The sequence below is a fragment of the Rhinoraja longicauda genome, chromosome 29 (genome assembly GCF_053455715.1).
Source record: "Rhinoraja longicauda isolate Sanriku21f chromosome 29, sRhiLon1.1, whole genome shotgun sequence".
NCBI classification, from domain to species: domain Eukaryota; kingdom Metazoa; phylum Chordata; class Chondrichthyes; order Rajiformes; family Arhynchobatidae; genus Rhinoraja; species Rhinoraja longicauda.
In genome coordinates, this window is record NC_135981.1 from 12,769,683 (window position 1) to 12,797,400 (window position 27,718).

At 40.8% G+C, this 27,718-nt stretch overlaps 1 protein-coding gene across 1 annotated transcript; it reads left to right on the forward strand.

Moving 5' to 3' along the window:
- Positions 1 to 768: 768 nt before the first annotated feature.
- Positions 769 to 25,867, forward strand: dcaf7 (ddb1 and cul4 associated factor 7). The gene is made up of 6 exons (XM_078424788.1): positions 769 to 1,202; positions 5,623 to 5,734; positions 12,143 to 12,261; positions 14,494 to 14,703; positions 16,292 to 16,409; positions 18,011 to 25,867. The coding sequence occupies exons 1-6, from the start codon at positions 906 to 908 to the stop codon at positions 18,181 to 18,183; spliced, it is 1,029 nt and encodes a 342-aa protein (XP_078280914.1). The 5' UTR covers positions 769 to 905; the 3' UTR covers positions 18,184 to 25,867.
- Positions 25,868 to 27,718: the final 1,851 nt, after the last annotated feature.

The window sequence follows — 27,718 nt, forward strand, 5'->3', positions numbered from 1 at the left end:
CAGTGAGATGCTGCAGATGTTCCACCAATCATTGGTAGCCAGTGCCATCTGCTTCTCTGCCATGTGCTGGGGCAGTAGGACGAAGGCTGCGGATGCCAATAGATTTAACAAACTCATCAGGAAGGCTGGCTCTGTCCTGGGGGCGGAGTTGGATTCATGGGAGGTGGTCTTGGAGGGGGGGATGCTCGTCAAACTGCGGAGCATCCTGGACAATAGAGCTCACCCCCTCCATGACACATTGGTCAACCTGAAGTGTACCTTCAGCAACAGACTAGTTGCACCAAGATGCAGGACAGAACGCCACAGGAGATCCTTCTTCCCTGTGGCTATCAAACTACAACTTCTCCCCCTAATGTCTTGGGGGAAACTGAGACTGACTGTGCCCACCCAATCTTTGCAGATCCCCAATCCTTTCCACTCGTCACTTTAATTTAAATTTAATAATTCATGTATTTTGTGTTTTTCTTATTTGATCCTCAAATCAGATTGTAAGCACCCCACAAGGTGCCCACCGAATGACAATATTCTATTGGCTTGCCCTGCCGTCCATCACTGGAATTATTTGCCGCCCACCGAATTCCTGTATCTGATTGGTCTGATCCTTCGTCCATCTTGCGTATCAATGGCCCGCCCATCCGATGCCTCTATCTGATTGGCCCGCTTCGTCGCCCATCATGGCAATTATAAACACGCCCACTGGATGCTTGTATCTGATTGGTCCATGCCGCCGTCCATCATATGATCTATTGGCCCGCCCACCTGTGTCCGGCTGCGGCCACTCAGTCAGCGACGGGCTTCCGTTGTGAGTGAGCGGTTTATTGTTGTGAGGGGCGGCGGCGACAGGCCGGGCCGGGCAGGGCAGGTGGGCCGGAGCCGAGGCGGACAGCGGGACTCCCCATCCCAAGATGAGCATGCACGGCAAGAGGAAGGAGATCTACAAGTACGAGGCGCCATGGACGGTGTACGCCATGAACTGGAGCGTGCGGCCCGACAAGCGCTTCCGCCTGGCGCTCGGCTCCTTCGTGGAGGAGTACAACAACAAGGTGCAGATCGTGGGGCTGGACGAGGAGAGCTCCGAGTTCATGTCCCGCAACACCTTCGACCACCCTTACCCCACCACCAAGATCATGTGGATCCCCGACACCAAGGGCGTCTACCCCGACCTGCTCGCCACCTCCGGCGACTACCTGCGCATCTGGAGGGTGAGGACAGGCCGAGGCCTGCGGCCTAGCGGAGAGGGAGGTGGGGGCGAGACAGAGTTGGGGTGGGAAAGGAAAGGGGGGAGGGTCCTGGGGTGTGGGAAGGAAAGGAGGTCGAGGAGGGGGAGGGTGGGGGAAGGAAAGGGGCAGGGGACCGTGGGGGAGGAAGGGGGCGAGGGCCTCGGGGAAGAGGGGGGAGGAAAGGGGTGGGTGAATAGGAACGGGGGCGAATGGCCCTGGGAAGGAGGGAGGGGATGAGGGCCCTTGGGGAGGAGGAAAGAGGACGAGGGCCTGTGGGAGGGGAGAAAGAAAGGGGACGAGGGCCTGCGGAAAATGGGAGAGAAGGAGCCAGGTGAAAAATATTGTAAATAGGCAGCGTCAAAGTATGGATCTTTGCAACAACCCCCTACTCCCCTTGATAATGCACCTTTATTCGTACTCTGTTTTCCCTTTGTCAATCATTCCATGCCAGTACATTATCCCCAGTATTAAAACTAACCTCTTTCATGTGGTCTTTCAAAAGCTGACTGAAAATACAAATTCATTACACTCTATGCATCTCCCTTATTCTGCTATTTGCATCAATAGATCTCTTGAGCATGATTTTCTTTTCATAAACCCACAGTAACATTGTCCAATTTCAATATTCCAAATGCCCCGCTTTCACTTTTTTTGAACTGGAGATTCTGGCACTTGCTCCCATTACTGGCATTTTGCTTATATGTCTGTAATTTCCCATTTGATTTACATTTGTAATTTCCAATTGACATTTGCCCCCTTAGAGGATTTTGAATGATAGCAGGGGAGCAGTGTTGTGATTAAACAAAAACATGGGTATATGACATTGTCAGGTGAATAATTCAAATGTGAACCAGGCTGAGTGCGATAGATTAGATGGGTGAAGAGAATGTGAGACAGGAATGACCATTCATCCAAAAGCCTCATTGGCATTTAAGGAGAACTTGGGTAGTGAGAATTAAGGCTGGGCCCAATAAGATGAAACATAGAACATAGAAAAATAGGTGCAGGAGTAGGCCATTCTGCCCTTCGAGCCAGCACCGCCATTCAATATGATCATGGCTGATCATCTAAAATCAGTACCCCGTTCCTGCTTTTTCCCCCGTATCCCTTGATTCCTTTAGCCCTAAGAGCTAAATCTATGGAATCCTTCCTTAGAAACGGATGATAATACTGGAATATGCATTACATATTTTGTATCAATCTTTACCAAGGGAAAATAATATTACTAATATCTCATTTTGACCAAAGTTACATGTGTTAATTGTTGTGCTGCTAAATGATGGGTCGAATGCTGGCTGTGCTTAAATAAATTAGTCACTTGATCCAAAAGGCATGCATCTAGATTGCAGAAGGTAGAAGGCTGGAGGTCTCAGAATGGCAAGTGCGAAGTCTGGGTTTGAAGAGTGTCTGAGGACATGCCAGGCAACTTCAAACTGTTCAATTTAACATTGATGTTGAGGGAGATTTTGTGAACATAGTGAAAAAAAATTAATAGGTACTTGGAGAAGCTCGAATTAGAGACCCACCAGGGATTTATTAAAGGCCAATAAAATTGGACTAACCTGACCTAAAAATTATTTTACAAGTGACCCCAGAGGAACTTGTATGTAGAGTTTCAGAAGGCATCTCATGCGGTGCCACTCAAAATGCTGATCAATAAAATTGAGGTCTTTGGCATAAGACAACATGGAAAATTAATGACTGGGTTATGTGGGTTATGTTTCCGAGTGGAGAGTTTTATACAGTTTAGTTGGATACAATTTCTGAATTTGCAGACAATAAACAAGCATTGAGGACGTCTGTGGAAAACTAAAAAAGTCATGCTCGCAGATCGGTGGGGGGGGGGGAAGAGATGAAAATGTTTCCCCCACCTCGCACGCACAATCAGTCTGAACAAGGGTCCTGAACAGAAACTTCACCGATCCATGTTCTCCAGAGATTCTGCATGTCCCGCTGAGTTATTCATGCATTTTCTGTAAACCAGTACGCTTCTGTAATCCAGCATCTGCAGTTTCTTGTTACTACAAATGGCAGGTAAAGTTTGTTAGAGAAGTGTGAAGTGGTACATTCGGCATGAAAGAACGGGATCTTATAAGCTGAATGATACAGCCTACTCGGGAATTTACAATTAGATGGGCATTAACATTTGACTGTGGCTAGTTGAGACAGAAATTATTAAAGCCTATGGGACCAGGGCTTTTCAAATAGGGATATAGTGCAGTAGTGGGGAGGTTTAGTTGAAATAGATGGCCAACTCTGGAGGACAGTGTTCAATTCTGGTAACTACATCACGTCTTGGAGACCTAAAGTCTTGTGTACCTTGATCATTAATGTTAAATTCTTGGAGAGGGAATAGAAAAGAGTTACAAAAAATGGCTTTGGCAATAACTGATTTCACCTACAAGGTTAGACTAAAGAAGCCAAAACAAAGAAGGTTCACGGAGACTTGATTGCACGACGATCTGTTGCCTCTCTGGCGCCGGGTGAAGGATAATGTGGGGGGAAGAGTGGCCAGAGGCTGTAGTCCAAAGCAACACCACCATCAGAGATTATATCCTGCATGCAGAGTTTAGGAATTAAGAAGATTAAGCGGCAGCACCTGGAAGGTGGTAATCTCTGGATTACCCCTAGTGCCCTGTGTCAGTGAGTACAGAAATAGGACACTGCATGTGGTTGCGTAGCAGGAGATGATGCTGGAGATGCGCAGGGAGCGGAAGCTTTGCACTCCTGGGTCATTACGACTGGTTCTGGGGAAAATGTTAACACTTCCACAAACTTTAATTTTAAACCTAAATAGGGTGCAGGAGTCAAGTTGAGTTGATCAGGTAAGATGCAAGGGTTTTATGAAGATAACCAGGATTGAGGTGAACTTGTGAAAGATAATCTAGGACTTTCTTTTGTGTAGAGAAGGCTGGGTATAAAATTGAATAGCCTCAATAACATACAGGGGATCTGATTCCCAAAGGGAACCAAAAGCAGGCATCACAGATTTTAAATTAGCAGAAAGATTAGATTGAAAATGAGAGCAGGTTCTTGACATGAATCAAAATTAGATCAGAAGTAAGGAATTTTCTTCCACCCAGAGATGGTGGTGTCTGGAGCTCACTACCTGAAAAGATGGTGGGAGGCATAAATCATCGACACATTTAAAGAAAACTTGGATGTGCATTACAGGATCCATGACCTGCAGGGTCAGGAGCCTACTGGAGAAAAAAAAGGAAACCAAATGTTGGTGTAATTCAGCAGGTCAAGCAGCATCCCTGGAGAACATGGATAGGTGATGTTTCAAAATGTCACATATTCATGTTCTCCAGAGATGCTGCCTGACCCATTGACTCCCCCCTCAACTCCATCAAAGGACCCAAACATTCTTTCCAGGTGAGACAAAGGTTCACCTGCACCTCCTCCAACCTCATCTATTGCATCCGCTGCTCTAGATGTCAACTCATCTATATCGGCGAAACCAAGCGCAGGCTCGGCGATCGCTTCGCTGAACACCTGCGCTCGGTCCGCATTAACGCCACTGATCTCCCGGTGGCCCAGCACTTCAACTCCCCCTCCCATTCCCAGTCTGACCTCTCTGTCATGGGCCTCCTCCAGTGCCATAGTGAGGCCCGCCGGAAATTGGAGGAGCAGCACCTCATATTTCGCCTGGGCAGTTTGCGGCCCGGTGGTATGAACGTCGACTTCTCCAACTTCAGATAGCTCCTCTGTCCCTCCCTTCCCCTCCTCCTTCCCAGATCTCCCTCTATCTTCCTGTCTCCACCTATATCCTTCCTTTGTCCCACCCCCGACATCAGTCTGAAGAAGGGTCTCGACCCGAAACGTCACCCATTCCTTCTCTCCCGAGATGCTGCCTGACCTGCTGAGTTACTCCAGCATTTTGTGAATAAATCGATTTGTACCAGCATCTGCAGTTATTTTCTTATACTATGAGTAACTCCAGCACTTTGTGTCCTTTTTGTAAACCAGCATCTGCAGTTCCTTGTACTGAAGAAAGTGGGGTTAGGCTGGGTAGCTTTTTCTTTAATCAACACAAATATAATGGGTCAACTGGCTTCCAATGTTGTAAAGTTTCTATGCTTTAACAGAGGTGTGTAAATAGCCTTTGTTGCTGTTGCTGTTTTTTTATTGTATCAATATTTACTCGTACCCAAATGTATGGATTCTCGGTGTCATTGTTTGGTATGGTTATTTCCCCAATTAGCGAATTGCCAGCCAATGTTCAAAGTTCGCTTGAAGCATGGTAATTGTGTCACAGATTCAAAAAGAGCCATGGGAACATGACGCATTTGGAGCTAGACTCGGGGGGGGGGGGGGGGGGGGGGATAGTAGAAACTTGTCAAGTCTGGGAAGAATTATACAAGTAATGATATCTGCAAATATTTTCTTAACATTCTAGGTGAGCGATACTGAAACCCGCCTGGAATGCTTACTAAACAATAACAAGAACTCTGACTTCTGTGCTCCTCTGACTTCTTTTGACTGGAATGAAGTGGATCCAAATCTCTTGGGTAAGGAAGAGCTTCAGGCTATGCATTGTCTCTCAGCTAATTAGACACCGTCTGGGAACTCTACTGATGGGTGCCTCATAATTTTGCACAATTAGATCCAAAAACCTTCCATGGATTTTGGATAAAACCTTTATAATGATGCCAGGCTACTTAGAACAGATGGATTGATTGCCCAGGGGAGGTCTGTGGCTGTAATTGAGTAGTCCTTCCTTGATGTGTTTGCTGGTTTATTGTACAGCTCTTTTTGCAATGTTAAACAGATGCTTCATGCAACTGAAAAAGATAAACCATTTACTTAATGGTGAACTTTATGATCAGCATTATGTGAGGAGCGTAACTCTGACCAGGTTTGAAAAATGAATATCTGAAATAGTTAAGGGAAGAGCAGGTGAAAAAAAAACACAGTTGGGACCAGTTTATTTCTTACATTATCCAATCAGTGATTTTGTCTGAGATTGAACTGCTGAAAGCTACTTTTCCTTTTCAATTAAATCCTTATGTAAATATTACTTTTCCTTTTCAATAAAATCCTTATGTAAATATAAACCCAAAGGGCAATGAGCCGATAGTAAAAACAAAATAATTAATTAAAAAAGTTGTATTTAAACCAGTTGAAAATGTCAAAAAATCGCATATTAGACATTATTTGGGACTGCATTTGGAAATTACAATAGTACAAAATCATATGTGGGTGTTTCCGTAAATAAGGGTACCAACCTGTGACTGGGTGGCCAAATTTGAAAGTTATTAAATCATAATGAAATACCACAGCATTAAAAAATGGGCCTACCGAGGATCCTTTTGAGCTAATTTGTGATCAAAATTGATCAAAATTTCATACTTTCAAAATTTGAAGGGAAAAAAACGAGAAAAAAATATTTATAAGACATATGGGACACTTATTGATTTCTACGCTTCCAAAATGTTGGCACCTAACCCACCACGAGGCCCATAGTTCACGCCAAGGTCATTATAATCGCGTTATTTTTTTAATGTTTATTTCTTTTTTAATTTAATTAATTACAGTGCATATAACAACAACAGTAAACCCCATCCCTCCCCTTCCCTACATAATAATGAAGACAAACAAACAAACAAATAAATAAATAAAAATAATTTTTTTTAAAACATAACTACAATGTGACAAAAAAGACAAAAGCACAAAAACATGAGTCAAGGTAATTTTCACAGGTCAAATATTTCAGTATTTTCACTGCTGGATTCAAAGAAGGTACAAAAGCGTGTGGCATTGAGGGGATAGTTTTACTTGTCCTTAATATGCTGCAGCACTGGGTTCCATATGTTGAAGAACATTTGAGGGTTGCCAGACAATTCATATCTCAGCCCCTCTACGTGTAAGATGCCCATTAATTCTCTTAACTAAGTCTCAAACTGAGGAGCAGAGGCTGATTTCCATAGTTTCAAAATACATCTATTGGCAATTACCATACCATAAACCAAGATTGTGCGAGCATTATGGTCTAGCTTCTCAAGGGTTGTGGAATACCCGAATACAGCAGTTTCAGGGTCCGGAGTTAAAGTGACGTTTAAAACAGTAGAGTACCATTGAAATAAAAGACACCATAATCGCGTTTTAATTTTTTTTGAATCGCGATGTGCAACGATGTGCACGATTTGAACCGTGATAGCGCTATAAATAGCGTTGATAACCTTAGATGTTGGGAGAGACTACTGAATGAGACATCGCTAAAATAGGTGATGCAAACTACATTTTTATTTCATGATTTTAAGTTCTATTCATTATTAAGTATTTCAATGGAAAGCTTAAACACAAAATATAAACAATAAAAAAAGAAATAATAAATATAAAACGGTTACTCTGCTTTTAAATCATACATTTCACAACGTGACCAAAGGGGCACTGCTACTCACGTTCTGCTGCAAAAACTTGTGGCATCAGAAAACCATCTTATCGGATGATAAATGATAAAAATCATAAGCATAATCAAAATTTGGCTTATATAGTTATTTAATTGCAAAATTAATGTAATCGTTCTGGTATAAATTAGCCTATGGGTTCGATGAAATCCTGCTTGGAAAATGTCACAAAAAAAGACAAGAAAACACAGGGACATATCTGATATTTCTCTTTGTAAAAACAGATTTATTTATCTCATCTCATTATTTTGCCTATACACCATGATCTAAACTACTTAAAATACAGGATATGAAACAATGGGAATATTACATTAAAAGCAGGAAAATAACCTGGAAGTTTGGAGACCAGTTTCACCACTGAGTGCTGTATTTATGGAAAAACCCATGTGCAGGGTGGTACATTACCTTTTTCCATTTGTAAATTGCTACCTGTCCTGTTACCACCTGCTGAATGGTAAAGAGCTTTTCAGAATAATTTCTCTACTTCCTTGCTGCCATGGACGTAAGCTCTAGTGAGAGCGGTCCTGCAATGTGTAGACAGGGGGTTTCAAAATCAACTAAGTACTGAGTCGAATTTTCCAAGCTGCAATAATTGTTGTTTTTTTTTATAGCTGTGTGTGAAGCTGATTTACCGCATATCAATAATCATGCATTCGTCGGGCATCTGCCTTAATGTCTTGTCCAAGCTTCAGATTGTCTTTTGAAGCCTTTTATTGACTATTAACACAGTTGCTGGCATTTAACATTTGAATTGTAGCATGATACAGCTGTTATTCACATTGGGCCTATTTCCCTTCTGCTTTGAGGTTCTTTATCCATCAACCAGCCTCCCCACCATCGACTCCATCTATACTTTGTGGTATCTTTTGAAAGCAGCTAACATAGTCAAGGATCTTTCTCACCCCAGACATTTCCTCTTCTCTCCTCTTTCATTGGGCAAAAGCATGAAAGCACGTTCCAGCAGATTTAGATACAGCTTCTCCAAGCTGTTACCACACTACTGAATGGTCCTCCCATATGCTGGGATTTAGTCCTGATCTTCTAACCTACCTCATTGCAGACCTTGGACTTCCTCTTTAATTCTAACATTATAATGCAAACATTATTCTGCACTCTGGTATTTTTCTCTTTCAGTACCTTTTGTGCATTTGTATGACTTGGTTATACTCGCATATAATATGATTTGACTAGATAGCGCACAAACAAGAACTTCTCTCGGTATCTCGGTGTACCTGGCAATAATCAATATCAATGCTCTAGGTGGTAAGTGTTTTCAAAGTGCAGAGGAGACCAGGATCATTGGAGTAGATCATGAATGTCTGTTTGGGGTTTGGTCGTTGAATGCTGTTTTCCTTACTTGGTCAAAGTTTGAGCTGGTGTTCCAGAGGTATGGTGAAATACCTTATCAAAATCACCAAACAGTTTGGCAATGGCTTAGACCTCTGCCTCTGAACATGAGTGTCTGGAAGCATTGTTTGTCTTCTGTAGCCCAGTAACTGAGTTGAAGTGACCTTGGATGTAGAGTGGTGAAAGAGATGTTGATTAGTTCATTCCTGTGGGAGTTTGGCTGTGAGGAACAATATTGCATAAAGAACGATTATAAAAATTGGTTGGAGTAATTGGGAGTTGCTTGATTAGACTGCACTGAGCTTGTGTCTGTGGTGGATCTGTTGGTTAGAATCATACCCTACATGTCATTGAGTGGCAGACATGGAATTGAGATGAATTTCTGCAGGCAATTTGAGAAGAATGGTCTCCCGTCATCCTCAATTGATAGTCAAAAGGCTTTTGTAAAGTTGAAAAAGACCACGTGTAGTGCCCTGCATATTTTTCTTGGAAATGTTGCGTTGCGATGATCACATTTGCTGCACCATGTCCACGAAGGATGATACCCACTGTGATTCAGGGAGCAGCTATTTGGCCACTGATACAAGGAGCTTAGTGCCTTGGAATTATTTTTGGGAGTTTGGGAACAAATGACCATTTAGTTCCGATCACCATCCAAACATAATTGATGCCCAGTGAAAAAGCACATTCATTCAGACAGGTTCATATGATGAGGAATCCAGGCGATTAAATGAATGGTAGACACCTCAGGATATGTCTGGCTGCATGTGCTTGTGTTGAAAGCTGGCGGTATTGCAGACGGTCATGTGTACTTGTTTTTCCATAAGTTTTCACAACACACAGGGACTTTTTCAAAGATGTGAGCTCTCTAGCTGGCTCCTCTGCATGGCAGATATTTAGAATTGTATCAGACTGCGGGTAAAAGATACTTTTCCAATGCAATCAAATCTTCAATTTTGTCTGATGTTTGGCACTCCTGATGTTTGGATCGCCTTAATCTACTTTCCAATTTTCCAGTCCTACTTTAATTGCAGCTGTTTTTTGTAAAGTGTTGCTTTTGCTGCCACATTTAAAGTATTATTTTTGTTTCTGCTTCTACAATTGGTGTCTGTAGAGGTTCCAGTAGTCACTGCAGAACCCATATTCTCTTGTCTAGACTGTCGTAACTGCACTGTTATACAAATAGGGTCAGCATTCCACCTGGCAACCTGTGTCAGTCAACTATCATTCTGTTCATGTGCCTTTAAAAGTCCAGATTGTCCCTAGCTTTCTGATCGGTTCCTCACTTTCCCCACCTCACTCATAAAACATGTGGATTATGGAGTGCAGGGTGAGCTTGGGGTAGTAGACCACCATACTGACCGTATAAATTAACTCTGCATTTACCTGTTGATTATGAATGATGTAAGAATGGAGGCGTTGATTAATTTTTGTTAACTTTTGGTTGCGTTGGCGATTTGATCTGGTGATGCAGCAGTAAATTCTTTTGAAGGAGGGCCTTTCAATTTTTTTGCTGCAATTCTGTATACTATGTTCTGTAGTTTGCTTCATTCACCAATAGATTAATTACCACTTTTCATGCACTGAAACACTAAGGAATGAAGCAATAAAGCAAATCACATTCTAGCAAAGACATGAAAATAGAAAGGGCTCTATGGAATCTTGTTTGGTCTGTACTTAACCCTGAAGTTTCTGGTTTGCATAGTAGCCTCCATTGAAGGAAGCTGGCACTAAATGCGGCTCCAATTTTCAATGCTTCAATGGGAGATTCTTCCAAGCGAATGATTAGTGCGTGTTGTTCAACCCTAGTTCTCTCAAAGCCACATGTAACACTGGCTTGGGAGCAAAATTCCAATTCCAGAGACGTGGGGGGGAAAATCCAAACTAACAATTCAATGCTGATAGTGGTGTGGTGACTTTGTGGTTAACTTACTGCTCTAGAAATGTGGTGGTCAGAATTAAAAATTGAGAAACAAGTTCAAATAGAATTGTAACAGCTGGGAAATTTAAGTTTGGTTAATAATTTGGAATAAAAATACTACCATCAAAAATGAAGACAATGAAAGCGTTACCAATTTCACTATTATTCTAAAGGGAAAACTCTGTCAAATCAATTCCGTCAGGCCTACATTCGAGTACAAAACCAAGGAATATAGTTTATTCTTTTCTGACCACCTGAAGTGGCCGGGGAAAGCCATACAGTTCAGTAGCAATTAAGGATGGACAATAAATAACGGCTTTGTCCGAATATCCTATTTTCTGTGATTGTATTAAATACTGAGGAAATAATGCATTGTTGCAGATGCTGCTCTTTAGAGAGACTGGGATGGGAATAATATTGTGACTTTCATTGTACAAGATATGGAGGAAAGAGTGTTACTATCAATTTATAGGGTTTGCGTGAGACCACAACCAGAATGCCTAAAGTAGTTAACGTCTGCAGCTCCGATTCACTGGATTGAGTCTAGGGGTGGGTGTTTATCTCTGAGCAGCGATGTTTATAGAAATTCTGAAGAATGAGACGTATTTCCAATGAAACATAAAATTGTTGAGAGAAATTAGAGTGCTGACTGGGTGCACGTTCTCCAGATAAGGAGTCAATGCGTGAAATTCTTTATTCTAGAAGACATTGGGTACATATTTGTTGAATACATTCAAGACTAAGATTGATACATGTTCGCCTACTAAGGGAATTGAGAGTTATGGAAATCAGAAGGAAAATGTAAAAATTGATTGTAGTGAAGAGGAAAATAACCACTTAAATTATTTCATCAGAATTGAGCTTTGGCATGACCATGAGATTAAAAATGAAAGCTATATATTAGAAATAATTTTTCTCAATTTTCATAAGGATTTTATAGCAAACTAATTAATGTTTCTAAGATTGTAAAGATAATTGACAAAAAAAAAATGCCCAAGAATTCATTAACAAATTCTCAGGGGTTTAAATACAAAGACTGCTCCAAGTGTGATATTCTTTGGTGTGAAAAGTTATTGATTTTTTTTTTTTTACATAACCGATAAGTGTTACTTATAACAGTAAAAGGATTGAGCAGTTTTCAAACATTGTGTGCATCTTGCAATAAAGTAGAGTTCTGTTCTAAGTTTGAGTACCAACTATATCCTGTTCTTCAGGTTACTAACTGCTTATTTTCTCCACAGGTACTTCCAGCATTGACACCACTTGTACAATCTGGGGTCTGGAGACTGGTCAGGTGCTTGGCCGAGTTAATCTAGTCTCTGGTCATGTGAAAACACAGCTCATTGCTCATGATAAGGAGGTAACGAGGTTTCAATGTTTTTCCAATGCTCAATTCATTGCAGACACAAGAGTGTTCAGTCAGTCACTCACTCAGTGAAGGCAGCATATAAAGAGCCCAGGGCCTGATTTGATTCAATTTTCTTGCTAAATTTTCTGACTGTGTTAAGTATGTTTCAATTTTCATGGATTTTTACCCTGTGTGAGAGTAAAGAGGCTGCATGTTCTTAAAACAAATGGGTGCCATGAGTAGGCTGCAACAGTCAGTAAATATTGCCAGTGGTGTTGCTTTGCGTCTGAGTGCTGCAATATTGGCACTAAGTTGCTCATAACAATTGCTGTCCTATCAATGAATACAATTATTACAGTGGTAGTTGCAGTTCAGTTGTAGTAACGAATGATAGTTTGCTATTCTACAATTAAAGTTCTCTACAAAATTTTATCTTCGTGGTACAGCAAGTTGGTAGTAATATTATGAATGTGCACTATAAAACTGTACAGTTTTTAACTGGTGTATTGTGAAAATGTAGAGGATTTAAACAATCAAATGTTGCTCCATTCCAACATTGAACATAAACCAATAGATGTTTGGTATATTGCTGTATGCCCATGCGGCTGTTTCCCAGTATATAGGCTCCGAACCCTAAAGCAGGTCATGTAACCCATCAGACCTGTTCCACCGTTCAATGTATTGCAGTTGATCTGAACTTTGGTCTCTGTCATTTTCATAATTGAGTTTCTCCACAACCTAGTGGTCTTGCAAGCCTCTTTTGAAAATAACTGGTTATGATTGAGTAATCAGATGTTTTGTGATCATTTTGGAATGGCTTAATTGATCATGAAATCACATTATTTGTGAACGTGGGGAAAAGTTAATGAGGAATAACAGAGAACTCTGCAGTACAGGGGAGGAGGAGGCGTTTCTATTCCTTGAATGTGAGCCATCTTAATGTAGTTGTTTTTGAACTTGCATTTTAAATGCTTCTGATAGCTTAAGGAGCTGACATGCATAAAGGAAGATTTGAAATAAGTACAGGAGAGATGGAAAGTAAAGTGAGTGTTGATTGTCAAACACGTGAGCTAACTTTTGTCCCCACTTGCGGGTTTGTGAAGATTGTACCTGTATAGTCTATTGGTGCTGGATATTTTCCTTTTGTGCACTCTATAGCTATATCTAGCATTTCTAGCTGGAAAGTAAAGGTCCCTTTGCTCTGCCTAAAACAATGTCTGTCATGAATGTGAATTATTATGATTGAATCACTATTTACAGCTGCTTTTACACACCAGACACTTTTTTCTCCTGGGAAGGATTGCAGATTAACCCTTAATTCAAGACTATTTTGATGGAACCTGTTTCAAACTTGCTGACATCAGATATTTCTGGTTGACAGGCATTTAGATCCAATTTCAAGATGGGAATAAGCAAGACCTTATATGCATTGCAGAGAGATCACTTTTCATTCTCATGGGAGGGAGGTGCATTCCATATGGAAGACTCCTTTACACGTGTAAAATGTGAATGGAGATTAATTGCGTGACCTGGCCAGCATGTTAAAAACATTGATTCAGAAATGTCCTATATTGGTTTTAGTGCAAAGGGACTTTTGAAATGCAAGATAAAAGCTTTATTGAAAAAAAACATGAATCGGAGCTGTCAAATAAGGAAGCTGGAATTTTGTATTCCCAGCCAGAACCTTGACTTGTACTACAATCACACCGTCTAAATTTCCAGATGCTTTTTATGTAACCAAGTTTAATTTCTTACTACAAGTGTGGTCAGTCATTTGTTTAGGTTAAATGGTCATTATTTAATCATGTTTATGTGATCAGGCTGGTCCATCAGGTCAAGTGTTGCCCTGTGTATACCCATTGGTTTCACACAATTATTTCCATTTGGATTTGCTTGATAACAATTATAAGCACATCCTCTTCCTTTCCCACCCTTAATAAATACTTTGAAGGCTAATTAGCAGCTTGATGCGTTGAACATAGTGCTGGAGTAACTCAGCAGGTCAGGCAGCATGCCACTTCCTGACCTGTTGAGTTACAGCAGCACTTTGTGCCCTACGCAAGATTCCAACACCTTAATGCAGTTCAGAAAGATCGCTGGACTTGGAAATTGAAGTACGGCTTTTCTTGATTTAAAAAAAAATCATCTGTTTTTCTTAATCTGCAAAGATTCATTGCCTCTTCCACTTTGGAAACTACTAATGGTTAGGCTAATAACTTGCATCTTATTTTCTGCCACTCGCAGGTGTACGATATTGCATTCAGCAGAGCAGGAGGTGGCAGGGACATGTTTGCCTCTGTGGGTGCAGATGGTTCAGTGCGTATGTTTGACCTTAGACACCTGGAACACAGCACCATCATCTATGAAGATCCACAGCACCATCCATTGCTTCGACTGTGCTGGAACAAGCAAGATCCCAATTATTTGGCCACAATGGCAATGGATGGCATGGAGGTGAGCATAGAAGATCAACGGTCCAGTAATATGGGGAGTAATATGTATAATATGCCTTGATGGGTAAGAAAACAATTGCAAGACTGAATTCTACAGAATTGGGCAGTCTCTAAGTCCAAATGTCAGTGTGTCAACAAGTGATGGGCGAGGAGTGAATGTGGAAGCTGCTGGGATGGAATGTGATTACTAGGGAATTCTATCCTTGGTCTGTCCTGGGGAGAGGAGTTGACTGCAAAGGCATGAGAAATAGATGAGATAGTCAAGGAATTTACTAACAATGGCAGAGAGGAAGCCACAATTCAGAAAGAATGACAACATAACTTAGTTATCCAGGTATGGCAGTAATTCATTTGCAGTTCCATTCTGGTATACTGCATTCAATGTTCACAATGTAGCTTCCTCTATGTTGCAGAAACCAAAGGCAGATTGGGTGATCACTTTGTGGAACATCTTTGTTCATTCTGCTTCCTGTCGTCTGTCATTTTAATTCCCAGCCCCACTCCCACTCAAACCTATCGTCTCTAACCTGCATTGTCACAGTGAAGCCCAGCACAACCTTGAAGAACCCTGGCTCATTTCGGCCCATAACCTTCTGGAATCGATATTGAATTTTTCAGTAACTTGGTAACTTGCCAATCACAGATAACTTGTTTTTTTCCAATCTGTATCAGTCATCCATCTGTAATATTAGCTCAGCCTATTCTTTCCTTTTCTACCTGGGATGAAAGACATTCCCAGCCGGGGGATCTGCCGGGGTGATTGTCCTGTGCTGTACTTTGTACCTCTCGTATTCTTGTGTCTATTTTCTCAGTCTCTAATTGCACCCATTCACTCATCGACCCGATAACCTTGTTTAAGGTGGTCACCTTATTTTATGCTATCAGAGACATCCCCCACCCTCCCTGCAGATTGATTAGCTTTTCTCTTCTTTAAGTTCTGATGAAGGGTTTCTGACATGCAGCAGTGACACTCCTTATCTTCTCACAGATGCAGCCTGACTGGCTGAGTTTTTCAGGTTTAGTGACTGGTTGAATGGCTGCAGTAACCACTTGCACCTGATGGCTTGGCATGTGAGTGATCTAAGAGGAGATAGCCTGCAGTCGTTGAATCATGCCCCATCATGACTTATGGTGCACAGTAACACATTAACATGTCACAATATTGGAGTTGCAGATTGTATGCCGGGTAAGATTGTTTCATGTGGAAGTTGGCAACTTGGAAGAGTAGAAGGTCAAGCTGGTAAACTGTGATAAAGTTTATTTTACTGTATTTACATAAACTTATTCCATTCTATTTCTGAAGTTTATAATCAATCTTGCTTTTAATGGTTCCATCAATATCAGGGTAACTGGTTGCTTTACAGAAATGCTTTTGGTTATTGAGTATTTTTCTGTCTTTGAGTGGGAGGGTGTGGTCATTGCCGATTCTGTCAAACCTATTCCATTAAATCTATTTCCTAATTTAGATCCTACTCACTTTGCACTTAAATTGCTTTGGAGGCATTAATTGTCAGGTAAAATGCTACATCACTGTTGCAAAATTTTCTTTTGAGTCTGTTGAACCAAAAGCATTTACCTGTCGGTTGCAGGTGGTGATTCTTGATGTCCGTGTGCCCTGCACTCCTGTGGCCCGGCTAAACAATCACCGAGCATGTGTGAATGGCATTGCCTGGGCTCCACATTCATCCTGTCACATCTGCACTGCAGGTAAGAACATACTTTGTTCGTTTACGACTGAACATCCTCTAAAGGACAGGACAAATCTTTTGTTTGTTTGTTTGTTTTTATGTCTTGTTTGCTCTGTAAAGCGTCTGAGTACCCTGAAAAGCGCTATATAAAATAAATATTATTATTATTATTATTATTAAAGATTTACCTTAAACGTGAAAATAAGTAATTCTTATCTTAGTTATTAAAATCCTTTTCTTTCACACTATCCTTTTAAATTTAAAGTCAATTTCAATCTAACACATTTCATTGTGGAAATTTGTAACTTAAAACCAACATTTATTATCCCTGGAAACATCCTAATTTACCCTGAGACCTGACCAATGATCTGCACGCTTTTCAATAACTTGTCAGTTTTGCAACTTCTCCACAAAAATTTGATTCAATTTCCTCTTGTTTTCTCAACGTATACAAGTTTCTCTGGCTATCGCTTTATAAAATTTTATAATTTCCTGTATTTCCACCTCTTTTTCCTAACATTTTATATTGGGCAAATATATTATCCTGATGCAGGGTCTCGCCTAAAACACATGCTGCCTCCACAGCTGCTGCCCAACCTGCTTGAGTTCCTTCAGCAGTTTGTGTTTTGCTCCAGATCCCAGCATCTACAGTCTATTGTGTCCTTACTAATCTGTCTGACTTTAGTTAATTGATCTATTATTCCTGTACCATCTACACTGGTTGGTGTTGCACTCTGCACCTGCCCAAGAATATCTATTGAGGATCAGTGTTCTCTGGGGGATCTCATAGCTCACATCTGTGAACTGTCTGCTGGCCTGTAGTTTTGTTTTTTCAACTGACTTTCTATATATTATGCCCAACTTGCTTTGTTTTAATTTTATTAATTACCCTTGTCCCTAAATTTATCATAACCCATTTCTAAATTTTTAATTTAAAATTCTGTACTCATCTGAGGAACTTTTTCTCCCTGTTGAGAAAAGGTGTCTAGTCATAGTTCTGAATTATCTATGGTTTGAAGTCTTCCTTTCAAGTCTTATAAAATTTGACATGGCAACATCTTTGGATTAGTTCCATATATAACTTGGTGGAATTGGCTACTGAACCTAAATACTGTGTTTCCGTGTAAATGTGTAGCTTTCCATATTCAACAGGTGTGATTATTTCCAGCCCATCATTCGGGGCAGAATTTGAACCTGTGGAATTTGTAGAATGAAGTAGGATGGCCATGAACCCTTGCCACTGGCAGGAGGATTTCCATTTTGCCACCTCTAAGCTGCAACTCACTGCCTGGCCTTCAACACAGGATCCCTATGCAGGGTTTTACACAGTGCCTGCCTGGCTCCTGTTTGTTCCTGTGTCATTTTAAATAGAGGTTCCTGTCATTATAAAACGTTAGACTATCATAGGATTTGAACTCATTCCACATTGTTTATTTTAGGTACATTATTCCCTTTGAATTCTTATGTTAAACACTGAAGGTTCTGCACCAGAAACTGGTACTGAGCCAGGGAGAGTGGGAGGACTGCATAGTCCTGAAAGGTATTTGTGAGCAATGTCAGCATTGTTAACTTTAAAGATGAATGCAACTATTTTGACTAAATCCACAATTGTGTTTCAAGCTGATGACCACCAGGCACTTATTTGGGACATCCAGCAGATGCCACGTGCCATTGAAGATCCCATCCTGGCATACACAGCGGAAGGAGAAATCAACAATGTTCAGTGGGCATCCACCCAGCCTGACTGGATAGCCATTTGCTACAATAACTGTCTTGAGATCTTGCGGGTTTAGTTCTGATGACTGACACAAGCCGGGAGAGGGGGGGCTGTTGGTGTGTGAATGGTATGAATGAGTTAAAGTTGAGAATGATTGTGCAGATTCTCAGTGTTGTTATTATTATATTCTGAGTGCAATTTGTCCTTTCTAGGTCAAAATTAGCCATTTGGATCCCTGATCTATCCCCACCTTTAAAGCAAACACCTAAACCTGTTAGGAAAGGGACACTTTTGTTTAAGCGGCTAACCTGGTAATGTACATGTACCGCATTAAAAAAACTTTTTTAAAATGTCACTGTAAATAACACCATATTTTTATGATTGGAATCGCTCAATCTGGGACAACGAATTTCAGAATAAATCCTGTTCCCTAATCCACTACACCAGGCTGTGTGCCGGCAGGGGATTGCATTCCTATATTCCATGCCTGATTTGTGACAATGGTTCTATTTTGATAAGAAAGATCAGGATCTATCTTTTCAGAAATGATTACATTTGCTTATAACTATAATATTGGGCCATGGTGAAGTTTACAGATTGGAGTGAACTAACTCTGGTTAATCTGGATGAAGATTTTGCTGAATGAGGCAGTAAACAATCATCTGGTTTTGAGAACATGCTTTGTTTGGTCCTGTCTTGTAACCCTTATTTGTAGAAATTAAACAACAGCCTGCAGGACACCATTCTTCTTTCAGTAGGTCTGTCTTTCTCCAAGTTGGGGCCCCAATGACAGCATTGGCTTTTGCAATGCAAACTGCCCTGTCCTTTGAAGTGGGCGACACTACATTTTGAAAGTATGGTGCAGCAAAGTTGCCACATTGCAGTGACTGACACTCGCACCACTTGTCATTGGGATTATCATTTTAACTCGGTTGCAGACAAGCAAATGTTTTCAACCCATTTAATCAAATATGGAATTAGTTTTCCAATTCAGTGGCCCATTCAGCAAGCTCCCCACCAATTCTCCAGCAACGAATATTAAACCATGAATGGACTTTGAGAGACATCTTGTGTTTGCATTTTTGGAATCTGTTATGAATGGTGACTTTGCCTTCTAATCTAAACTGGCTGAGTTTGGAGAAGGTGATTTCAGTCTAGGTATAACTGATAAGTGAAATTTAATACAGTTAGTGCTGTGCAATTGAGCCTTGCTGAAATTGGGTCTTTGAATGCAAGGACTTTGCAATGCCCTTCCCTTCTGCTTGTTCACCTTCAAGACGGCAGTGATTTTACTCATCCGGCTGTGTATTTTGAGGGTGGGAGGGATCTGTTTGTTTTGAAACAAACAAGGGTATTTTGAAAATCCCTGTTCCTCGTGATGGTGTGCCTTCAATGGGAGGTGATTAATTTAACATAAATAGATGCCGGAACCTGAACAACTACCCCCTGAGCTTGCACTACTGCTCAGTAAGTCCATGCAAACTGTCACCACTTCTGGAAGTGGTTTATCATGAGGCAGATGGACTCCCTGTGCAACCCTTTCATGCTCTGTTTTCCCCCTCACCCTGTGAAGCAATGTTTGAAAGACAGAATAATATTGTTAAAAAAGATGCACTGTGATAAAGTACAATTGAACAGCAATAAAAGGTCTTTATGGCTACAAGACGTGGCTGTGTTGGGGCTATGATTGTACATTTTAGTTCCTGTTTCTGCAATCCAGGCAAGGCATTTTCCTTTGTCGAAGCTGGTACATTTAGGCCTGATATAGTCATTTAGAATGTGACTTGTATTTGTGAGTTTGATGGGTCTTTCACCAGTAGTGAATTGTGGGTTTTTGTTATATATAGTTTACTTTATACAGTGTCCTGGCCTGTTCTGGGGATGGAACTGCACAAGTGAGAAGGCGTAGAAAGGTGTATGTGGATTGGTTTTTACTCAAGTGCCAGAGTTAACCAGCTTTAGTTGTTAACTAAGTTGAGACTGAAAGGTACCCTACATTCCCAGACTTGCAAGCAGTGAGGCGTAGCAAGAAATAGATCAATCTTGGGCATTCTTTATTTGGTGGATACCTAAGACCAGTTCATTTTCTGCTAGTGTATTAGGTTAAATAAAGAATTGGTAAATGTAATGTTTTCTAAGCAGGATAAGGTATGGTGTGTTCTGTTTGTATTGTAATAGAACTGGGTGCAATGCACTGTGCACGGCATAGTTTGGAAATGAAGTTACTTGTTACTGATTTGGGGCATTCTCTATCTAGACCCGATGCTGGATGTGTTCAATTGGTGCTTTTTGGTCTTGGTCCAGGAAGTAGTGGAACAGATTTATTTTACCAGAACAGGAGATGGAGCAACGGAGTTCATTACAGTCAGAGCATTAGTACACTACCTTGCTTAGCGTTAGAGTTGTGTTCCCAGGTACAAGACTGCTAACAGAAACAGCACTAACAGGGGTCAATATAGCATTGTATTTAGAAATGCTTTACTGACACCAATGCAGTGCTGAGAGCCTAGTGTTCTTCCTGTGACATTGGGGATATAGTAAATGTTGAAGGTCTGACACTCAAGTTTAGCGGCTATAGATAAGTTACTTTTTCACTAGGGGAGTAAATTAAATTGAAAGGCTCCAAGGTATTTTGCTGTTTACTGATGTTTGTTTAATATTTTTCTGTTATGGATTCCTGTGACCGATTATTTTTCAAGTTCTTCTATCATCTGGTTGTTTTCTCAATGCTATTGGGGTTCTTTTCCAGAGCCTCGATATTAATTACAGATATTAGTATATTGTTGGCATGAGTATTGAAAAATTAAACTCAGGGAAGGGTTAGGTGCTAGTTTAACAGCTAATATTTTCTAGTTTGTATGTTTAGATGTGGGGCTGTAAAATTGAAGCTAATCTTCAGACACTTAACCTTCCCTGGATTCTGCTGTATTTTATTAACAACCTGTGCACTGCACCTTGCATGAGCTGAGTAAAGCCAATGATTTGTGCTCTTGTCAATCCAGGCCTTGTTCAATTTTCAGTTTTTATACTCTTGACCACAGAAAAGTTGTGCCCGCCCACATACTGTGGCAGATTTTTCTTAAAGTCTGCAGGAAGCCAGCTGGATCCTGCTTGGACACAGTCAGGCTTCCAGTTCCGTAGGTGGGATGGATTTGTTGCCATCTAGCGGTGAAAGTGCTAAAGTGCAAATTCGCTTCCGTCAATAGTACTTGAAACTGTACCGCCACAAAATCTGAAATAAAAGCAGCAAATACTGGAAGCACTCGGTATACCCAAGTGGACCTGAAACATTAACTCTGTTCCCGTTCCACAGATACTGCTTGACCTACTGAATGTTTCCAGCATTTTTTTGTATCTATTTGTGTCAATAATATACCAGTTAAAGTATATAAACACTAGCATGCTTTGGTAGTGAAATATCCAGCTCCAATGGTGAAGTTGGACTAACCAAAGCCTTGAAACTTCTAAATCTTCAGCAATCACCCTTCAAACCTTGGTTAACTATTTATTGAAAATGTTGCTCCCATTTCTTTGACTTGTAGCAGGTCCTTCACTCTCATCTCTGTCTTGAGCAAGGCATATTTTGTAACTCCGAGTCTGCCAAAAGTGAGAAGTGAATATCTAAGGGAAATAATAAAGGTTGTCTTTTCTCTGCCTTTTACTTGACCTTTAATTTCCCATTATTGGCAAAAGATGACCTTCCAGCCAGGTGCCTCCTTGAATTTAACATTTTTGTTAAGGCACAGGAGGCTACTTCAGTCAATTAAGACTGTGTCGGTTCATAAGCAATCTCCTTTCTCTGCTGATTTTTCTCTAACCTATTCTTCTCACTCCCCTTCAAGTCTTCTGCCCACTCCATCCCTGCGTTACATTCTACCACTCGCCTACACACCAGAGGCCATTTATAGTCACCGGTTAGCCAACCAACCTACATGTCTGAGATATGGGAGGAAACCAGAGCATTTATGGGGAAAGATGCAATCTCCACTTAGCACTAGAGGGTAGGATTTAACTCGAGTCTCTAGTGTTATGAGGCAGAATTCTACTAACTGCCATCCCTTTGCATGCTCTTTTACTTTAAGCTCATTTTCCCCTCATTCATCTTGCGCTATCTCATTTGGATACACAGCAATTGAAGAGAGTATCACTGAACGGAATAAGGAGGGAATCGGTCAGGAAGAAATACTGATTTTCATTGAATAAAAATTTGTCTGGGAAGTGGGAATGAATGGAAACGTCAACAGTTGTAGTTACTAGCTTTCACCTTCCAGTTGGGTTCACAGGGACACGGACGGGTGAGATATCAAGTGGCAGAGGGACTTTGTAACAACGAGGATGCATGTATTTTGAGATTGTATTGTATATTTACACACTTATTGAACACAGCTGTGCAGATTCCACGTAGTTCATCTCCCGCATGTGTGATAATTCAATTTTACAACTGACTGACTTGGGTGGTAATGAAGGGATTTAGACCTGTTGGCTTTAATTCAGGAAAGGCTCAGCTACATCACTGCAGTTATCAACACTGGTGTATCAACATAGCCAAGTGGTGTGGTGGCAGTTTTAAATTTTACAGGCCTGACTGGACTAATAAACCATTTAAATTAGGTTAGTCATTTTGCATACATTTCTGGAGAGATGTACTGCAAGGAATGAAGCATTAATTGCTGTCCTAGGTGAGGAATCATGGATGGTTTGAATTTTTTTGATAGTATTGGTTTTAATATTTGAGTTTAGTGTCATAGAGATACAGCATGGAAACAGTCCCACTGAGTGTTTGCCAACCATTCCCTCTGGATTCCAGCCCTCCCCCATTCTACCTTTCATTTCCATACCAGGGTCAATATTCAATGGGCAAATGACCCGTCAACCTGCAGGTTTTTGGGATGTGGGGACAAACGAAGTCATTAGAAGGAAACTGGTTGTCGCCAACAAGACATGCAAACTCCACACGGACAGTACCAGAGGTTAGGATCAAATCCAGGTCACAATCCCAGGGGCAGCAATTCTACCAACTGTGCTGCTGAGATGCTGACAGCATTGATCGGGACTCTGGCACTTTTGATATTGTCAAGAATTTCTGGTCCGTGATATGTTGATCTGCGAGCATGGTCTGTACATCGTTGCAGCCTTTCCCCTCCACCACTGCCGCACATCAAACCTCTGCATTGTTCCCTTTTTCAAAAGCTGGTGGTTCTCTCCCTTGCTGGCTAATAAGGCACTGCGATGTATAAACAGGAAAAACCTGGGTTAGTTACACGGACCTGTGCCGGTACGTGTTAACATGGCATATGGTTATCTTGCTTCTGTGTTTGTACTTGTAAAGAAATCTAATCCTGAAAACCTAAGAAATTAGCTTGATCCGATTGGATTATAGTATTTGTAATACTGAGTTTCCTACCAGCATGGGTAAACACATTTTAAATCTTCACTGACTTTCAAAGCAGCATTACACAAGAATGTTTCAGCATCCTTAATGATTTAGTTAATGAAAGCTGTTCCCTACAATGTCAGGAGATTTTTCTTTCTCTGCTTTGGCACATGTGCTGCTTGTGTGTGTAGCAAGACAAATCTTATCCTTGCAGGTAGAAAGTCTTGTTGATCTCCTTGGGTTTTATGTTCCTGTCGTGTATGTGTAGCAGGAGCAACAAAAATGTCATCTATTTTTACTTGGTTTGTATCCATTTTTACTTGGTTTGTCAGTTTGAAACATGTCTGTACAACATTGCAGAGCAATCACAAATATTTTAATCAGGTTAGTGATATTTGCAAGCAGTAATGCCATAAGCAGAGCTTACTCATTGTTTTACCAGTAGGTTGATGCTTTTCTAAGGTCTGCCAGACCTGGGCTGTGTCTGTCAAAGGTGAGTGCTTGTTTTGCCTCAAGCTGCTGCTGCTGTTGTGGTGAGTCAGGCTTGATGAGCAGTAATTGTTAACCTTATGATATCTCCTACGCTATTCATTTTAGTGTAGCAAGGGTGCTGCTTTGGACAAGTTTCTTTACATGCAGGGATGTTGTGTAATATTGATGGACAGGAAATATACATTTTAGTTTCTGATATGGAAGATTTGTTTCTGTTGGGCTTGGACAAGGAATTCCCCTGCTATCTGGTTCTTCATCTGAGAGCAGATAAAGAAGTAACAGAGGCTCATTTTGTGCGAGTGGTTTTCGAGGGCTGAGGCTGGTCAACTAAGCAATAAACCGTAAAGTCAATAATCTAAGAAAGTTTTCTGCTATTATCACCTGGGGCACAATGCAATTGAAACACTTTCACTGTATTGGGATCAAACAATGGTTAAACTCGGGCATTTAGTTTTGGTTACTCTGCTATTCGTACTGGGGGAAATCGTTTATTATTTTGAATGCTCTATTCTTTAATTCAACAAATTTCCTTTTATAAATAAATCCAGAGCTCCAGTGGTACCTGGTGTGGGTATCCAGTATCCAGCAAGACCGATTTAGGTTTGGCTCCCTCCTCAGGTGCTCCATCTAGGCTTGTGTGTAGAGAATGCACATGCGCCAACTAGAATTGCAGCATTTGTCCTGGTGTAGGCCTTATTGTCAAGCAAATGTTTTTGGATCCCAATTGTTGCTCTGAGTAAAATATGCCCAGACCTAACACTCACTGAAAAGTCCAGTTATTAAAGACTTTCCACTGGCAGTACCCACCTTTGTCTGTGCAAATAGTTTGTATTGTCGACAGACAGCTCATAGTAAATTTAACAGTGACTGGCCTTATCCTCTGATTTTTAACCTGATTGATTTCTCCATTTGATGCTTTTATTTTTAGTTATCAATTATCTTTTGTTCTGTGCCATTTAGATTTCAGATTTGTATAGCACAGCCTAAGTTTTTGTATTGACAGTATTTGTAGTGTGTATTGAGATATTTAAAGTATTAATGCATGCAGTGTGAGGGGTAGAGCTGTTAGTGAATGCTACCACCATTTGCTCACCTATCTGGATCTCTGTGTCCAGTGGTTGGTGAGGGCTTTTTTAAGGAGGGTGCACACATGCTTGGCTTCAAACTTGTGTACTGCTTATGCTGTCCCGGTGCTTTTAGGAAGCATTCAGAGTTGGGCTTCCATAGTCTCATCAGCATTTAAACAGGCAGCCAACTGCAAGCCTAGGCTCTCCCACTCCACAGTGTGCCGTATCTGAAAACTGAAGCTTTTTGTTGTAATGTTACAATCTGTATGTGATCTCTAGTCCATACCTTTCTTCCTGTGTTTTTTTTCTAAATGTTAGGTATAATGTAACTCTAAAGGCCTCTCTGTTTTACGGTGTTGCAGCTGGTTGAGCCTGTGTTCATCAGACGGAGGCAGGGATCTTTGTTTTTTTTTTTAATTCCTGGTGTTTTGATCTCATTAACCAATATGCCCATGACATGGTGTGAGCTGGACATGTTTGTACTGAATTCCTTCCCTGCTATTTATGAGGATTTTAATTTTGATCCAACACTTGCAGCTGATTCCCCAAGGTCTACTTTTAAGACAAGTGTGTTTATGGTTTGAAATAGAATCCATCTTGCAATGAAGAAATAATTCATCTTTAATTTAAAATGCCCTCAAATTTGTGTTTGTCCACTTCTGTATGCTGTAAATGGCACTTTTAGTATTTATATACTGTGTGATTTCTTTTTGTTCAATTTCCGTTAATTATTGAATGCATAGCTGATTGCTTTCTTAGAACTGTAGGATGTTTGTTTACAATGGAATATATATAAGATGTTAACTTTTTCTTAATAAAATTATTGAAGCGTGTCAGTATTTTGTTTTTCTACTTTTATGCCATACTTGCATTTTTCCATTTTTTACTTTTACAACGAGACCTAGTATTGCAGAGATCACGAGGTAAGATCAACTGGATAATGTTGATGTATAACTGGACTTGATGGCAGCCATCATTTAACTGAAGTCTCATACCAGTCATTTATCTTGCCTTCGTGTTTGCCAAAGACTGATGGGCTCTGCTGTGGATTCCTTCTGTTGGATGTCTCCATTTGAGTTGTGCACTAAACCCAGGCAGACAGCTGGGTAAGGCTTTCTTTAATGCATCAGTGTGAGTTTCTCCGGTCTGGCATTGATAAGAGATATTTGGTTATGCTTGCAATAGTAGGTCTTCCTTTGTAGGAGCCAGACATGCAGTACATTAAGGAAGTTTTGCAGTCTGCATCTTTGGTTCTCGTTGAGGAGGTCTCTTACGAATGGTATGCTTAAAGCATGGATTCGTTGGGGGTAGCCAGCTTGACTTTGTGTGGGGAGTTCAAGCTTCATCAACTTGATTTTTTGAGACGGTAACAAAGATGATTTCAATCAGTAATTGTGTATTTGGAATTTTAGTAAAGCATTTAACCACGTCCCTTGTGGTAAGCTCATGAAGATCAAGACACAGTAGGATCCATGGAGACTTAGTAGATGGGATTCAAAATTAGTTTGGCCAAAGAAGACAAAAGATAGTGGTGAGAGGATGTTATTCTGTCTGGAGGTCTGTGACCAGTGGTGGTCTGTAGGTTCAGTGTTGTAACCTCGTGTTTGATATGTGATTTGGACAAAAATGATGGCTGATTAGTAAGCAGGCGACATAAAATTTGACAGAGTTGTAGATAGTGAGAAGATTGACAAAAGATACAGCAAGATATAGATCAGATGAAAGTACTGACAGGCAAATGGCAGATGAGGTTTAATCAGAACAGGTGCAAGATGGTGCATTTTGCAAGGTCAAATGTAAGGGAAAAGTATACAGTAAATGGCAGGAGCATTTATGTACAGAGAGATCTTAGGCTGCAAGTCCATAGCTCTCTGAAAGTGTCAGCACAAGCAGATAGTCATTTAAAAGGTGCACCACAGACTTGCCTTCATTGGTTGGGGCATTGAGGGTAAAGGTTGGTAAATTTTGCTGCAGCTGTATAAAACTTTGGTTAAGCCGTATTTGGAGTATTATCTGCACCAAAGTAAAGATGTGGAGGCTTTGGAGAGTGCAGAAGAGGTTCACCAGGATGTTGCCTCTATTAGAGAGCATTAGCAATTTGGAGTCCTTGGAGAAACTTGCGTTTTGAGTTGTTTTCTCTGATGCATCAGAGGCTGAGAGATGACCAGCTGAAGTTTATATAATTGAGGCATAGATTGTGTTTATTATTCCCAGGCGGAAGTGTCCAATACTGGGTGGCATAGCTTTAAAATGAACGGGCAATGGGTAAAAAAAAAATAATACAAGGCACATTTTGGCTACGTGGTGAGTGCCTGGAACGTGATGTCAGGGGAGGTGATAGAAGCAGATAGGATACCAATATTTAAGGCATTTAGACAGGCACATGGACACTCGGGCTTGACACCTGAAACAAGCAGAATCGATTAGTTTAAATTGGCATCAAGTCAGCTTGACTTAATGGGACAAAGCATTGCTATGCTGTGCCGTTATGCTGATGAGATCCCTTTGGTGCCAGATGCTTGATCTGGGAGATCATTGTGATGCCTTGAGTTTGAGCCAGGCCTGGAAGAATGTTTTGTTAATGCAAAGATTATGGTAGGAGCAAAATTCACTGTATCTCCATCTGTTTTTGTTTATTTCTAATGACTTGGCCCCCAGAGCAAATTATTCTAGCAGTG

Excerpts from the sequence above, each read along its gene's own strand:
- dcaf7 (XM_078424788.1), top strand. The coding sequence starts at position 906 with ATGAGCATGCACGGCAAGAGGAAGGAGATCTACAAGTACGAGGCGCCA. Across the intron at positions 1,203-5,622 it reads ACTACCTGCGCATCTGGAGG|GTGAGCGATACTGAAACCCG; the intron begins GTGAGGACAGGC and ends TTAACATTCTAG. Across the intron at positions 14,704-16,291 it reads TGGCAATGGATGGCATGGAG|GTGGTGATTCTTGATGTCCG; the intron begins GTGAGCATAGAA and ends TGTCGGTTGCAG.